We start from the raw sequence: 16,865 nt of genomic DNA, 5'->3' as shown, positions 1-16,865 counted from the left end.
CTTTAGATGTAAAAAATAGCAAAGTGTAATTGATCTTTTATGCAGTACCTCCGTATTCAGCTGAGTGTGTTGGAGTGCTGGAGCTGAACTGGACAGGTTGAAATTTACACTATCAATTTGTGTACATTTTAATCAGGACTTGTGACAATTTACACTCAATGTAATTGTGTAAATTTCCACTTAACTATCAGTAAAATCACATACTGGATATACAGTAGTGTGCCCCTGAATAGCATTAACCTTAATGACAAAGTTTAATGTTAACATAAAACCTGCGCAGAACACTACAGTACTTCCACAATGTCTTATAGACAGGCTTTTTTTTTTAATGTTACGAGTATTGGCTTTTCTATTACATTAGCTGATTAAACTTTATGTTAGGCAGCACGTGGGTTTTACTTGTATGGATCCCTTTTGTAGGATGATTCTGAACAGTTTCTTCAACTGGCAAAGGCTCCCATGCACTCCTTCTGTCTCTTTCAGGTAAAGGAAAGCTTTAATTTCCTTTCATTGCCTGATAATCTGTTGATCAGTGGTTGACGGGGGGGCTTTTCCAGTCATGTGTGAAAGGGGGCGTCCTATGAGGAACCTTGTGAATGATCCCCGCCGGGACAAAGTCTACTCTCCGCCCTCGGACCTCCAGCCAATCGTGTTTGGATATTTAAATGAGCCACCCATAAAGATGACTTGGAGCGGCAACTGTGACAGACCATAAGCAACTCCAGCCTCCAGCCGCAGCCGCTCTCCACCACGAGTGGATCACATACCACTGACCCGCCACCATCCGGAGAACTTTTCATTCAGGGGCTTATTTAGAGGAAAAACACCTCAATAATATGGGAAAGGGAAACGTCTCTTTTTTCACTATTTGGATAATTTTGGGAAAAATCATTGCAACTTTTTGTTCAGATCCCGAAGCCCCTGCCAGCAGCACCGATCTTTTTGGTAAGACTGACTCAACGTTATTGCTTTAAAGTTTTTTTTGTTTTTTTTTTTATTATCTGTTTATAGTTATATGGTGATGCAGCCCATGATAAACACAGCGGGGAGGCAGGTTGATTAATGCGCTGACCGGGAATAACCCCGTGGAGACTTCAGGTCTGCAGGTCTGCAGCGCGTTTCATGCCATTCAGCTCCATGTGCGCATGAAGAGGAGCTGGCCCCCGAGCTCTTGTCTGACAAAACCTGTCACATTTCCACGCACAACTTTGAGAGAACTTTGCGTCTTGTTTATCTGCAGGACTGAGTTTAAATGCACAGAGCTATCTCCATCAGATGCTAAAAACACATCGCCACACTTTCTGCACTCTCAGTGAATTTTCTTTCATTTCATCTGTTTTTTTTTTTAATTTTGTAGAACAAAATTGGCTCATTAAAGGAGTAAGTAAATATTGATTTGTCCTTCAATTTAATTTTGCGCATTTTAGTCACTATAAATACATATTGTTTTGAAGATATTCAAGTTGCTGAGAGTTTCCTCAGTCATTGTTTGCGAAGTTGCGCTGGTAGAAGTGAAGGGAAAACATAAGGGGGCGACACTGTCATGCTTTATACTCCTACCAGTACACTATTATTCTGAAGCAATAGTAAATATCTGCTCCCAGGGCATCACTGTGCTGGATGAGTCCTGTATGTGTGGGCAGCATAAGTGCAGCCTGTAACAATATTGTTATTGAAAGTGCAGTTTCACAACAATCCGTCACATGACTGTCATGGCACAACAATCTAACAATCTCCTGCATGTCTTTATTTGTGTGTGTTTGTGTGTGTGTTGAAACAGTAAACACCACAGCTACTCCCCTGCCAACTTCAACTGAATGGATCGCGGACTACACTGATATTGTGTCCAAGTTCTCCCTGCGTTCTGCAGAAACCCCAGACGATGATATGTGCTACATTGTGGCTGGACAGCCAGAAACCATCCAGGAGTGTGAATTCAATCCGGAGACACAGACCTTTATCATAATACATGGCTGGACGGTGAGTCAGACGAAACACAATGCATAGACATCTTGATTTGGAACAGAAAACCTTCCAGAAATGACACAGTTGCTGAATCAGACAGGTTGAAATGAGTTGGTTCAGTGTCTGTTCGAGTCGTCTGCGTGTAGATTCAGCAAACGGCAAATGCATTAAATACTGAGAAGCACCATCAATGCAATGTTGAACCAACAAATAATTGATTCCAGACTGATAGAAGCCCATGCAGTATTGTGAGATGATTTAAACTATAAATACACTTAGAAGGATGTAGACTGGAAGGCGAGGGTTTGTAGTGCCAACAGTCCATTCTTCTTCTGCTGTAATGTGATTTAAAGCTCACCAGGAAGAAAAATGTGATCCTGATGATGTGTTGGCTACTTTCCAGCAACAGAAAACACAGCAAAGTCTCAGGCTAGAATAAATCACGCCATGATGCAGCTGACCTGACCATATATATATGCGTGACAGATTTTGTGCATACGTCTGCTGTTGTAGGTCACAGGAATGTTTGAGAGCTGGGTGCCCAAGCTGGTGTCTGCTCTGTACGAGAGAGTGCCCACCGCCAATGTGATTGTGGTGGACTGGCTGACCCGTGCCAGCCAGCACTACCCGACCTCCGCAGCGTACACTAAGCTCGTGGGCCGCGATGTCGCCAAATTTGTCACCTGGATACAAGTAAGTGTGTCATCGGTGGGATGGCCGACAGCAAGCTAACCTCTGGCTCACATTTTCCAGTTTACTTGTGGACAAGCTGACTTAACCTTATGCTTCTGGAAACCCTTCAACAAAGCCATGGTCTTTTCTTACGCTGACAAAGGAAGTGAAGCATTGTGGGGGAACCATTACTCATGATGTAATGTTCTTCACCCTGCTGTGCTGCAGCAAATATGTTATCCTACTGGTTATGACTTTAAATACCTATAAAAATAATTTTATGATCGACATGACTATAGCTCAGTGCTGCCTCTCATTACATGGTGACTTCAAGGCAGGAGAGAAGGCTGATTGGCAGAGGCAGTGCTCTCACATGTTTGTCTTTCGTTGACACTACTGCCAAGTTTAAAGCCTACAACAATTAGCAAGGCATGAAATTACATAAAACTTTTCTGCACAGTGCTGCTAAGCCTCACCAGGTAGAAGCTACTATTGCTCTTAATCCCTCCACCGAAGTCTGTGTGGCATGTGGTATTTTTTGTGACACTTCCCACCCGTCTCCTCCCCCCAGGCAGAGCTGCAGTTGCCCTGGGACAGGATTCATCTGCTGGGTTACAGTCTCGGAGCACATGTGGCTGGAATTGCTGGAGACCTCACCGACCATAAAATCAGCAGGATCACAGGTTAGAAATATCCGTCCAACAGCATATCATCCTTTTCTTCTTTTCATTTATATGAGAGTGTAAAAGATCTTCTCTGTTTGGTTGAATTTGTTCTGAACCTCTTTTTGTAAATTAAAAGAAGTTGCAGAGTTGTCTTTAAATGCATTTGTCACAACCTCGAAGCCATAAGCCATTTTATCAGCTGTCATTAGATACCTGAAAATCCTATATTTAGTCTTAGACCCAATGCATATAAACATACCATACTGTAACGTATGCGCACATTTTTTTCCAGGCCAGCTCCCGAGGGCAGCCCAGCTCACCAATGAAACATAATCTGTTTGTTGTTACATTCCAAGCTAGCATTGTATATGTGCATATGGCCAGTCAGTGCCAGTCATTGGCTACAATCCCCCTATTTGTCGCGATGAAGTTTATCCAGCTTTGAAAACTCCCTGACCTGCTTAGAATAATAGTGGGTTTACTGTGATCTGGGAGCTGCGGCCCATTAAGAGCTCGCAATCACTGCTTCACATTGTTCTGAGCTTCGCCCATTCTGTAAGGTTGCACAAAGCCCAAAGAAATTAAAAGAAAAAAGAAAGTAGCTGCATGTTAATACTCAACATTTTTTGAATAGCTGGTAGGCCTGATCTTATTTTGTCTTGTCGTGATGTGAATCCTCCACTCCAGGTCTGGATCCTGCAGGCCCTACCTTCGAACACGCAGACAACCAAAACACTCTGTCCAGAGATGATGCCCAGTTTGTGGACGTCCTGCACACCAACACCAGGGGTTCCCCAGACCGCAGCATCGGCATCCAGAGACCAGTGGGCCATATTGACATTTACCCCAACGGAGGCACCTTCCAGCCAGGCTGCGACATCCAGAATACTCTGATGGGAATTGCTTTGGAAGGGATCAAAGGTCTCCAAAGTATGTGAAACAAGCCCTCCCTGCGTCTGCAGCAGTCTTGAGCAATAATACCTACGATGTCTGCTCCCATTATTTCTCCCCTTAAACTGCAGTGTCACAAAATCTTTTTGCAAATTGTATGACTTTCTGTTCATGTGGAGTGTAGGATAGCATGCATGAGTTGCATTTAGAAAAAATGTGGATTGCTTGAAAGTAATCATCTCCACTTCTTAAGGTCCATAAATACAAAGATTCTACCCACATCAAACAGCCATTAAATGATCAGGAGGAAGTTCGTATAAGTTTGCTAAGTGTCCTCAAACGCTTTGACTGTGTAAAAACCTTTGAGGACTACAGCTACAGTGTGTTTGCCTCCAGCCATAACATGCACAACTACGAGTCACAGTATGCCACCAAGATTAAAGCTGCGCTTGATGTTTTGCTGCTTTACTCTCCCTTGATTGCTTGAAATGTTTTAAATGAGCAAAACTGTGCCAAGTGAGAAAATACTCTTGGTCAACACGAGGAAGTAATATTCTAAAATTAGCCTGACGTCATATGAACGGCTGTGCACAGGCTTGACGCTTTCTTTGTGCTGTGTTTTTGCAGACATGGACCAGCTCGTGAAATGCTCCCATGAGCGCTCCATTCACCTGTTCATTGACTCCCTGCTCAACACGGAACAGCAGAGCATGGCGTACCGCTGCAACTCCAGAGAGGCCTTCAATAAGGGGCTCTGCCTCAGCTGCAGGAAGAACCGCTGCAATAAGCTGGGCTACAACATCAACAAGATCCGCACAGCCCGCAGTGCAAAAATGTATCTGAAGACGCGTGGAATGATGCCTTACAAAGGTAAATAGAACGGAGCAGGACGTGCAGGTTGTATCTCTCAATGATGTTCTTTGATATTGAGGCTAATTTATAGGTTCTGTTCATAAAGCACAGAAACAAATACATTTAACTGCAGGAAAAAAAAAATTGACTGGGTTTATGTACTTGAGTGAGGATTACTGAGGGTTGAGTTAAATCATACACATGCCTTGATTATAGTAATCCACAGCATATGAGCTTCTGTTGTTGAGTGTGCTTAAGTGTGAGTGTAGCTGCTTTGGGCTGAAACTGATATTAGACAAGTTAATGTAGGTGCAAATAGTCTACACATGTTTTGGGGACACTTAATGCACACACATGTACTAAGCTCTCTGGAGGACATGAGAGAGGGGGTTGTGGGTATTTTGGAGGTAGCGGGTTAGGCTAAGGTAATGTGACACCTCTGCATGTGATACAGCGTGCAGTGGAAAAGTTTCTTTTGAGAACTACAATTTGGCACAAGCTACCAGTGTTATTATTAGACACATTGTAAATTATGCTGGGTATGCAATTTCATGTTTAAATCTTTGCAGCTTTGAAACACATACTGATGTATAGGAGTGTCTGATTCCAGTAAGGATTTAGAAAAAGTTGTGTTTAAAAGCAAACTGCAACAGTCACTGTCGAATTTATTGACAAGAACATTATTATAAAATAAAGTTGGGGAGAAAAACAAAACAAAGCTTTATAGGGCTAAGTAAACTTTGAATTTTACTGCAAGTGCTCTTAACAAATGGGTGAAGAGTCTGATGGCTTCTCCTCTTGCAGTTTTCCACTACCAAGTGAAGGCACACTTCTTCAGCAAGGACAAGCTGAGCTTCTCTGAGCAGCCGATGAAAATTTCCCTGTTTGGAACCCATGGAGAGACGGAGGACATTGCTTTTGTCCTGTACGTATTTTAAGCAGTGCTTTCATTTTTTAAAGACATTTGCACTGACTGCACTTTTCAGCGCTCCCGTGCTGAAAACGTCTCAGATACGCCAGACGTGTCATTACAGCCTCCTTGCAGAGTCCAGTCCACCCTCATCATTTTCCTTCCTCTAACCCTGCAGGCCTGTCCTGAATGCAAACACCACCCTGTCCTTCCTCATCACCACTGACGTAGACATTGGTGATCTGATGATTGTGAAGCTGCGCTGGGAGAAGGACACCCTCATCAGCTGGTCAGACTGGTGGGGCAGTAGCAAGTTCCACATCCGAAAACTCCGCATCAAGTCAGGGGAGACTCAGTCCAAGTGAGTTTTGACAGAATGGTAACTTTTACATGCTACTTGAAGACAATTGAATTAAAAATATGTTTTTTCTTGATGTTATTTCAGAGTGATCTTCAGCGCCAAGGAAGGAGAGTATGCTAACCTGGTCAGAGGAGGAGAAGAAGCAGTGTTTGTGAAGTCAAAAGAAGACAACGCGAACCGTAAAGAAAAGCTGTAAGTCACAATCACTGTGAAGCATTTTTTTAAGTTTAGAAATAATCCTCTTAAACCGATTAAATTGTGAAAAACAAATTGGTCAATGTGATAGGGAAATGTACTAAGCCCAAAGAAAAATGATCATGTTCATTCATTCATTCATTCAGTTTTAAAAATAACAGTATAGAAACTAATAGAAAAGTCCATTTTCATTTATGGTTTATTGGCATATTAAAGAAAAGGTTTGAATGTTATTGAAACATAAAGACACTGTAATAATTGCATGATTAGACATGTTGTTTTGCATTGATTCAAACAATCAGTTGTTTTGTGTTGGAGTTAATGCAGTGACCACGCCACCAAGTAGATTGTCCTGTAAGCTGTGTGTGTTTTTCTTAATCATCTATCATTGCCTGCACAGTCTCACGGTGTTTGTCTTTTGTCTTTCAGGATGCACAAACTCAAAACCCAGGGCAGTCAGTTTGGGCAGAATGAGGCTTGAAGTTGCACTGGATCATCCGACAAGCTCATTTTCCATCTCTACATACATAGCCAAAGATGGACAGCACACATCAACACTGGGAAAGTCTAAGCAGCCAACTGGATACATAATGAATGCTGTTTTATGAAAGAAACAATCTTTGTCTTATTCTCCTTCCACCGACACAACCTCGTCCTCAGTGCTAAAAATCAGTCATTTCCCGAGCTGTCTCCAGATTCTCTGCAAATTCTGCTGCTGAAAAATGTTACAGGTTTGTTTTGATGATGTGCTTATATTGTGACGAATTTAGACATTCAGTAGCTTTTGCTGCTTTGTAATCATTTTTTATGCTTCTTGTATCCTATATGTACATCCCTCATATATTTTGAACCCTTGATTTGACATATTTTCAATGCCTAAGTGAACTTGGATTCTTACTAACATAAAAGTAATTCATAGTGACAGGCATAATTGTTAGGCACATCATTGGGTTTTTTTTTTTGTTTTTTTTTTGGTATTTGAAATGTGCAAAATATTCATTATACAGTGTTTGTTGTAACCACTAAAATTGACTGCAATCTACAGGGACCAAAGAATAGTTTACTATCTACTGAACCAAGAATCACAGTGGTCTTTGTAAATATCTTAATCATCATCAATATTCTTTTAATTAAGAGTTATGTGTTAATAATTGATCTCTCGAAACATTGCTTGTTCTTTGATTGTGTTGGTCATTGTGTCACTGGTCACTTTAAACGTCTCTGTCCCCCGAAGACTTATAGATGTTTAGGTCATTGAGATTGCACTCCAGTAGTGGTATGCATTCTTTAGTTCGGTCATGTGTTTTTGTTATGAAAATTAACATCAGCCACTTTTTAAATGTTCCAGTGCTCTATAATCCTTTTTTTTTGTTTTGTTTTGTTTTTTTGTGGTGAATACTTAACAGTGTCTCACATGAAACATTTTACCTTGTTGACAAAACTCAGCCTCCAACTTGCCCTTATTATTATTAAAGGTCAAATATTACAACATGCTCAAACAGAAGAAGAAAAATTAACATCCAAGCCTTTTATTTGATGAACTGGCCTACATGACAGCCATAATACATCTCAAGAGAAAGTTGTTTTGTATTTATTGATTGTACATTTATATATTTGTATATGAAGCTGTAATATATTTTGACAGGCTTCCATTGTTGTCTGTATTTTTATAACTGAAGCTTTCTGTGTTTTCATGCACAAGGCTTTGGTAGGAAAGATCAAATTGGTCTCCATGCCAGCTGTTGAGTGCATTGACTTTTTGTGAATTGAAATGCAGTGCACTGTTTGATGAAAGATCCCCATATGGTTTTAATAAAGAGATAAAAAGACATTTTCCTCCTGTTCGAGTTGCTTTCAAATAATATTTACGTGATTAAATCATCATGAGTGTGGATCTGTCATGACGTTTGATTCCTTGATGGTTAATAACATAGCCAGTGGCAGGAGGAAACACTGGGACAGAGACAAACAGCATAAAATCAGACGAGAAGCCAATCCACACACTGCCGACTGTCTTGTCTCTGTACCTTCCTGCAAGATCGCTGACAGTGTACCTGGAAGTTCAGGACCCACAGCTAATAATATCTGTTCCAAGCCTCCAGTTACAAAGTCAGAGATCCTGCAGAAAGAACAAGACAGACGGTGAAAGGACTGACTATAGAAGAGCGATGCATAGTATTAGTCACATACAATGGTGACATGTCAGTGTTTATGAAGGGAAGAGTGGACAGAAGCTCAGTGCAAAATGGAAGCTTAACTCAAAAATGTAGGAACCTGTGGTAAGCAGTGTGAAAAAGAAATGTTCTGAGGAGATAATATGGCACTAACAGCTCTTTACGATCTGAAGGAGCCTGGTTCTTTAAAGCGTTATACATTATGGGAAAAAAATTAAAGTCCATTTAACACTTCACAGGAAACCAGTGTGTTAAGAGATGAGAGATAAATGAATGAATCCAGATAAGATCTAGCACACACACTCAGTGTATGCAAATAAAGGAGCTTCACTCGAAGCTTTCCAACATGGGCAATCTACGTTGACCTTGTGAGCAGGGTCAAGGTCGGGCTTTAAGAACAAGTGATCACTGCACATAATATGATCTAAAAACTGTAGAGTTCCTAAAAATGTTTCCAAAATGATATTTTTTGCAAAAATGGCCCAGGCGTGACTTAGGTTTGTTTTATTAGTGTCTTTTAACAGATTATTCCTCCCAGCTGTGCCTGAGTTCACACGCTCAGCAGTGGACTGGTCTGCAGCATCCAGCCAGCATTTGAGGGTTTGGAGCTGAGATGAATGTGAGAAAAAGTGATTACTGTCATTTTTTTTTATATCTCCCAGCCATCACTGCCACATTTTGAAAACAAAATTCTAAACACACTCATTCATTCAAAAGTATCAAACAAGTGTGTTTACCAAATAATCAGAGATATGTTGACGGTTTTTCAAATGTTGAGACAATTCTAATTAATGCCTGCTGTGAGAAAACAGCTGCAATTACAGCCTCTATAATGTTTGTTGTTGTCAATTATAAAATCATATAAAATCAAGAATGAACACCTTGAAGCAATGTAGAAATATTATCTCGAGTTCTGCTTGTTAATGAGGACATCACATATACACTGTTTCTCACCAGGACAAAAAGTACAGCTCGAAACTATCCTCTCCATTGTCACATCGTCAAATACTTTTAAATTTAGTTTTTGCATCACATGTTATCATTCACTTTTTTTTCTAATAACGTTTTAAAGTAAATAATTATTTTTTTTTAACTAATCCTCCTTGTCCGCTGTCCTACAAAGTCCCAATGGGTAAAAAAAAGAAACATCTTTGTAATCATTTAACAAAATGTTGTGTAATTTGATTCAGACTCTCTCATGAATTCCCTGACAGGGATGGAACTTTGATGACTGTGTGATAGTGAAAGCCATTGAAATATAGTTTTTCCTCTCCTGGACAGAGATGTCAGATGTTGTTCCCGGTATTTCCTGGAGCCATGCATCCAGCTTGGGGGTTACTGCCCCTGGTGCCCCCATCACTCCTGGCACCACTGTTGCCTTCACAGCCCACATCTTCTCCTTCTGCTCTCTCAGCCCTTAATATTTCTCCAGCTTTCTGATGTAGCTGTCACTGGGGGTTGCTACATCTTGGCTAGTGTGTAAAATGACTTGTGTAATGCGCCTTGTGTTCAGGCAAACTGTCTGTGCGTTTGTCACCTCTTGTTTCTAGCCTCTGACAAGCACTGATACAGAAATGTGGAAGTGGAAGCCAAGTGCATAAGTCTTCTGCTGCCGGTGCATCGCCTCTCCACCACGAGCACCACAGTTACCACAGTGCTCACAGTTTCTAAATGTTTTTTTTTTTACAATCTTTTCATATATAATGTGCCAGGATCGAATGTGGATGAATACACCTCCTTCCTTCCATTAGCTGAGAAACTAATTATGTAATAAGAATTACATTTTGTACAGGTACATCACCAAAAAAGTGAATAGCGTTGCATGTTATTTCTGTGCTCGTATAACGTAGAAGCTTTCAATTTTTTTAACTTAATGAACAGAGCATATTGTGTTGTTTCAATTTCGTGATTGATAATTAAAAACTTATGAAGAAACAAAGGTCACATTTTTTTGTTTTGTTTGTGGGACATTACAAGATACAGTGATAATACACTTCATTTCAGTGTTTTTATTTGAATTATGGAATGAAGAGAATATTTTCCTTATTATTATTCTTTGAGATAAACCCTTGCTGTTTAAGAAATGCCATATGCAATTCCAGACCTCGAGGGCCGATGTCCTGCATGGTTTAGACAACTCCATGCTTCAGCACATCTTTATCTGACGTTGATGTCTTCATCAAGCTTGTAGAAAAGCAATCAGGTGTGATGGAACTGGGAGAGTCTTTAAACATGCAGGACGTCGGCCCTCAAGGACCAGAGTAGCAGGCCCCTGTGTTCACCCCAAACCTTTCGCTCTTGCAGAACTGGGCCAGATAAATTAAGGAACAGATTATCTCTAGATGCCAGTACATTTCCCACAGTACAACAAATGGTCATATTTGACCTAATATCACCCTGTTTTTGTTCTCTAGGAAACAAAGCCTCAGACAAATAAAAGTCAAGCGTTTTACACTGATTGTTATTGTGATAATATATACCAGACCTGTTTTTCTCTCTATGTCTCTTAACTAAAAGAAACATTCAAAACATATTGCACAATACTAAGCCAGTGTTTCTGATTCTTTGAGTTCGAGGACCTTCTCTGAAAGGGATTTCCACATGCATTGAGCAACAGTAGGGACATGGGCGTGTTGATATTATTCTTTTGTATTTGTATAGTTCTTAATCTTAAATGTACATTTTTGTCATGGAAATTCTTAAAGGAACTTTTCATATGCATTTTACTGAATAAGATTTGTTTGGAAGGTTTTTCGTAATGCTTGTAATGATTCTTAGAAATGTTATCCACAGATGGCTGCACTGCAAAGGTGCACAAAACAAGGGGGGAATAAATTGTGCCCTGAATATCAGTTCATGACCCTCACCATCATATCATTTGTCTCTTTTCTGTGCTAGGATAGTTCCATACTGGAACCCAGAGTTGGATAATGTTGTTCCTGATGGCCTGTTGTCATTGTCTTCTTGTTCCAACACACCTGGATCACATGAATGTGACGCTATGCAGCTCTGTAGAAAGCCTGATATGGAGTTAGTTAGGCATAACAATCACCCCTACCAGGAATACACCGCTGGTCTGGAGTAATAAAGTGTAATAGTAATAGACATAACTCTGGTGGAATAGCTGATGAACCAAAGGACTACCCTACCAAAATAATGAAGTCGGAGTCAGAGATAATGTCAAAAGAATGCAATAACTGAAGAAGAACATAAAATGTGACTTGATTCTTTTAACAACACCAACAATAAAAATTCTATTTCAAATATGTGTATTGGTTTTTGCTGACATCACATAAATAATAAACAAAGAAAGAAAAAAAAAAAAAAGAAAGAAAGCAAAAAACAAAAAAGAAAGAGAAAGGAAAAGAAGGGTAAGGCCGTTTTATTTCAATGTACGTAGTACGTATGTGGACTAAACATTAACAAAACAGTACAGCCTCGTCAGTGAGACTGCCCTTGCCCTCCTGTCCTCCCACCCAAATGTTTCAAACCTAAACCAAGGCACCACATTCATGAACTGGCAAACATTGAGACAGACCCCACAGAGCCCAACAGTGTATTAAGAGTCAAGGGTAAAATCAGGGCACATTCTGAGCTGATGTTTGAGTGTCCTGGAAATAAGGTGAGAAAGGCCCCGTTTCTATAAAACCTGTTTTAACGAGTCTCGAATAAATGCATAAAGCATCTCCAGGTCAAGACGTGACATTACATCCTGAAGCCATTGACATTTGTCACAAGTACGGGTTATACTTTGGAAGAATTTAGATTAGTTTAGCCTTTGACATGTGAGATCTGTGGACCAGCTTAAACTGCAGACGACAGTGTTTGTGAAGATTCATGTACTGACATGAGAGCAGACTCCCAGATTTCATGCGATATTGGTCCTAAATCTCCCTCCCAAGCAGCCTTAATTTTGTCCAGAGGTATATATTTCAACACTGAGATGCTGCTCTATAGTTTGGACAAAGGACTGGAGGACCAAAAGGCAGCAGTTGAGTTGGTGGCAGGTTTTAGAGGAAAGCAGGGTGGGCTGAGTGGATATACTGCCCGACCTGAATGTATTGAAAAAGTGTCATTTAGGAAGGCCATATCGCTCAGATAGTTTATCAAAAGAGACAAAGCAGCCGTCCCTGAACAGGTCTCTGAAACATTTAATGCCTTTCTCATGCTATGTCTGAAAATTTGAGTCAGTTATTGAGGAAGTAAATAGACAGTTAAACGCAACTATACTTAGAGGGGAGAAGTCTTTGAGACCAAAGGTCTTCCTAAACTGGATCCACACCTTAACAGAATGATGTAGAACCTGATTACCCAATAGCTTTGGTGGGGGACAGCTCAGTGGTGAGTCCAGGAGTGCTGGAAGGGTGAAACAATTAAAATTAAACAACTATGAGCTCAGCAGCACTGTTGGACCACATTTGGACTTGCAGATGTGGACTTTTCAAATGTTTCATTGACCTATATAAAGATGACACAAGGGAACACGTTTGATAAAAGGTTCAGGAAACTGGATGAGTATATGGCAAGTGGCACCAGTTAAACAAAGCATTCAAACTCATATAGCAAATAGATAGTAGATTTCTGTTAGTGATTTTAGTACTTTTTTCAAACGTGTTTTTCCAAATCATTTCAAGTTGCTTTGTTTATAAAGAAAATCGATAAAAAGCTAAATGAAAGTTAAATAAATAAATCACAGTGTAAATTGTCCATTATGACTTGTGTTGTTGAGACATTTATGCCACACAGATATTAAAATCATCTTCTGGTCGCTGTACCACAAATAGTCTGACCCAGAGTTGAAATTACAGGTATAACACACAAGAAAACTGTGCAAGCTGTGCATGTATTAATCCAAACAAATTCCTGGTATTGTATTTCCTGTCAGTGTTTTGTTTGGCTAAAGCCCTCCTACTATCTTCTGCAAGGCTCCAAAGGGAATAACTGCATGAAATGCAGTGTTGATTATTTCCATGTACTCACTTCTGTGACTTTGGGTCTCAGCGCATGCAGCCAGCAACCACATGTCATATTCTTAGAAAGATTGGGAAATTCAAATCAGAATCACAGCATTTTTGAGGGATCTTGTGGTGCCCAAACATTACACTGCTTGTCCTGTTCTCACTTCTGCTGGATCCAACTAATCTCCGATGGTGGAGGTGACTCATTCTGCTCTTCATCAGAGCAGAGGCATTCCCCCTGCAGAGACCAGCACAACTGAGTCTGGTCTGCAGCAGCAGCGGTCGGAAAACAAATGTGGTCACAGCTTTTCGAGGAAAATGTTGACATGTTCATAGAAGAGTCATAGCTCAAAAAGACAGCTGGCTCGCTATGAGAATGGCGGCTCCAGTGTGTGTGTGCACATGTGTTTCAGACAAAAAGGAAAAACATTCATCTCACAGTGAGGGCCGCAGCTCTTCCTGTGAAGAAACACAAACACAAAAGTTACAGCTGATTATGCAGTAGTCTTGATTTTATGCTCAATAAAGTGTAGTTGCTTTAGGTTTTTTTCTTATTCAGCTACAAGTTAATCATGTGGATACTGACGCTCTGCTTGGCTGACACGAAAATGAGTTCTGGCCTTTCACATCTGACTGACGAGACAGATAAGGACATGTAGCACAGACAGCCTGTAATGACCAAGTGAAGCTGTAATTTGTGCAACAGGTACCAATTAAAACCGACAATGGATTCAACCTTGAAGACTGTTTTCAGATGACCACACTCTGCACAATCAACAGTTTTGGTGTCTCCATTTTATGAGGCACTCATTCAAAAGTACGTAGTCCCGCTGCCGTTAGATGGGTATGATCACTGGATGATGGCTTTGGTGATGTCTTCATGTCAGCAGTAGCTAGCTGAAACAAAATAAGATAAAGTGGGGAAACTGAACTAGTTTGAATGTTGAAAAAAAAACCAACATTTTAATTTGTCAGTAACAGGAAGAAAGGATGAAGGACCTGTTGACGCTGTCAGGGTGTCAAAAAGTGCTAATTCAGTCAGATTGGATGAAAAGTGTCTGTGAACTGAAAACTTCGGATTTTGCCACAGATTTTCACTGACACTTGGGTCTGGAGTTTGACTGGGTCGTTTTAACACAAATATAAGCTTTGATTTAGAATGTTTTGTTGTAGCTTCGGATAATGTGTTTAGGATCGTTGTCCTGCTGGGAGGTGATCCTCCACCATGCTCTCAAGCAGTGTGTAGACTTTAACAAGTTTTCTCCAGGATTGCCTGTATTTAGCTCCATCCATCTCCATCTTAAAATAAACTTTAAACAGCATCATAGTCATGCTGGATAGAAGCGTCCGCATAGCATGATGCTGCCACCGCCATGCTTTGCAGTGTTTGGGGTGATTAGCGCTGTTTTCTCAGTACTCAGGCCAAAAAGTTCTACTTTGGTCTCATCTGACCAGGAGACCTTCTTCACATGTTTGGCATGTCCTCTACATAACTTGGCAAACTGCGAATGGTCTTTCTGTCAGCTGTGGCTCTCTTCTCCTACTTGATCTCTGCAGCTCCTGCACAGTGACGGGGGACCCATAACTCCGATCAGGTCTGCAGTTGTGCCATATTCTTTCAGTTTTTAGGACGATGGATTGAACATCTGATAGATGTTCACAGTTTAATGCATTTTTTTAATAGCCTACCTTTAGACTTCTAAACAAGCTTACCTCTGATCTGTCAGTTGTGTTCTATAGGATTTGTGGGTTTTTTGTTTGTTTATTTTTTAACCAAAGTTTACTGACAAACGGACGCTCTCACAGAACACTCGTATTTATACTAAGAATAAATGAGGTGCATTCTGTTTATTAATTTGATCTCTTCTGAAGGAAGCTGGTTGCGCTGGACTTTATTTGTCACAGAACAGGGGGCTGAGCACAAATGCTCAGTTGTTTAGTTAGATAAAATGTTTTAGACTGTGCGGGCCTTGGTTGGCAGAGAGGTCGTTTCTCAGTTGGAGGGTTGCTGGTGTGATTACCCGTCTCTCCCTGTCCACATGTCAAAGTGCACTTGAGCAAGACACTAATCCCCAAACTGCTCACAATGGATGGACTGAGAGTGTGAATGTGTGTGAATGGGTGAACGAATGTGACGAACAGTGCAAAGTGCCCTGGAGCTGCTGAAGCAGTGCAAAGGCAAAAAAAAATTCTTTTCACTTCACAAATCACATCTTCTTTGAGTTGGTCTATCACATAAAATCCTAATGAAATACACTGGAATTTTTAAGCGCAATATGAGGAAGTTTGGAAAATGTCAAGGTGTATGAATACATTTCCAATACAGTGGATATTTTCAGTCATTACCAATGAGGAGCATGATGTTCTTTGTTTATTCAAACATTTGAAGTCTGTCAAAAACATCAACCAAGATGCTGTTGGCCAATCTGAACAATCAGAAGTCCTTTAATGTGAACAAACTTTACTAAAACACAAACATGTGACAGTTTGCAGGTTGATTTGAAAAGCTCTCTGGTAATCTGACTGACGTTCACGAACAAAATTTTAACAACTTGGCAAATATTTGTGCCTTCTTGTCAAGGCTATTCCTAACCGAAACAACTTTAATTGAATTTATTTGGTGTTTACTGGAATCGCTCATAGTTCGTCACAGTTGTTTAAAACGTGTTGGACTGAGAGTCATCACGCAGCCTTTACTGCTCAATTGACCTTCACAGCAACAAAAGTGTAACACTTCAGCTGTCACCTCTGTTGCCTCTCCCCCACTTTGTACTGGCATCATCATGCTGAAATTTTGGGCAAAAAGTCAGCAACTTGCAGCCAATTCTTTCGAAATAGGAACATAATTTGCAGCAGGCGTTTTCACCAAGCGGGCCGTTTAGTAAAACAGTCTATATATGATACTTTAAGCAAGAAGAAAATGCTGTTATGTCTGTGCATGCTTGCCATTTTCACGACAAGCCAGCCAAGTACTTTGCAGCTCACTAGTGTGCTTGCTGATAAAGCTCTTGTTATGGATGCACTGCTTTCCCTGATGGATAAGCTGCTGAAGAAAAGAAATACTTTCTGAGTAGAGTCAGGTAGCGGTGCAGTCTGACAGGTCTATGGTGACAATTACAAATGATCTAAATAGCATTTAATCTGTTTTTACTCAAAACAATCCCCATCGGGCATGCTGGCCTGGTCAGAGAGGGAGAGTCTTGAGCATGAGTACAACACTCA

The 16,865-nt window shown here is 40.5% G+C and overlaps 1 protein-coding gene across 1 annotated transcript; it reads left to right on the top strand.

The window, feature by feature from the left end:
• Window positions 1-720: 720 nt before the first annotated feature.
• On the top strand, window positions 721-7,727 carry lpla (lipoprotein lipase a). Its single transcript, XM_030083388.1, has 10 exons — window positions 721-945; window positions 1,781-1,980; window positions 2,479-2,658; window positions 3,209-3,320; window positions 3,990-4,232; window positions 4,821-5,063; window positions 5,850-5,970; window positions 6,134-6,316; window positions 6,401-6,508; window positions 6,941-7,727. The coding sequence occupies exons 1-10, from the start codon at window positions 837-839 to the stop codon at window positions 6,990-6,992; spliced, it is 1,551 nt and encodes a 516-aa protein (XP_029939248.1). The 5' UTR covers window positions 721-836; the 3' UTR covers window positions 6,993-7,727.
• Window positions 7,728-16,865: the final 9,138 nt, after the last annotated feature.

The sequence above is a fragment of the Salarias fasciatus genome, chromosome 23 (assembly GCF_902148845.1).
Source record: "Salarias fasciatus chromosome 23, fSalaFa1.1, whole genome shotgun sequence".
Lineage (NCBI taxonomy): Eukaryota > Metazoa > Chordata > Actinopteri > Blenniiformes > Blenniidae > Salarias > Salarias fasciatus.
The sequence above is the reverse complement of the archived record's forward strand: the minus strand, read 5'-3'. Positions and strand labels throughout refer to the sequence as shown.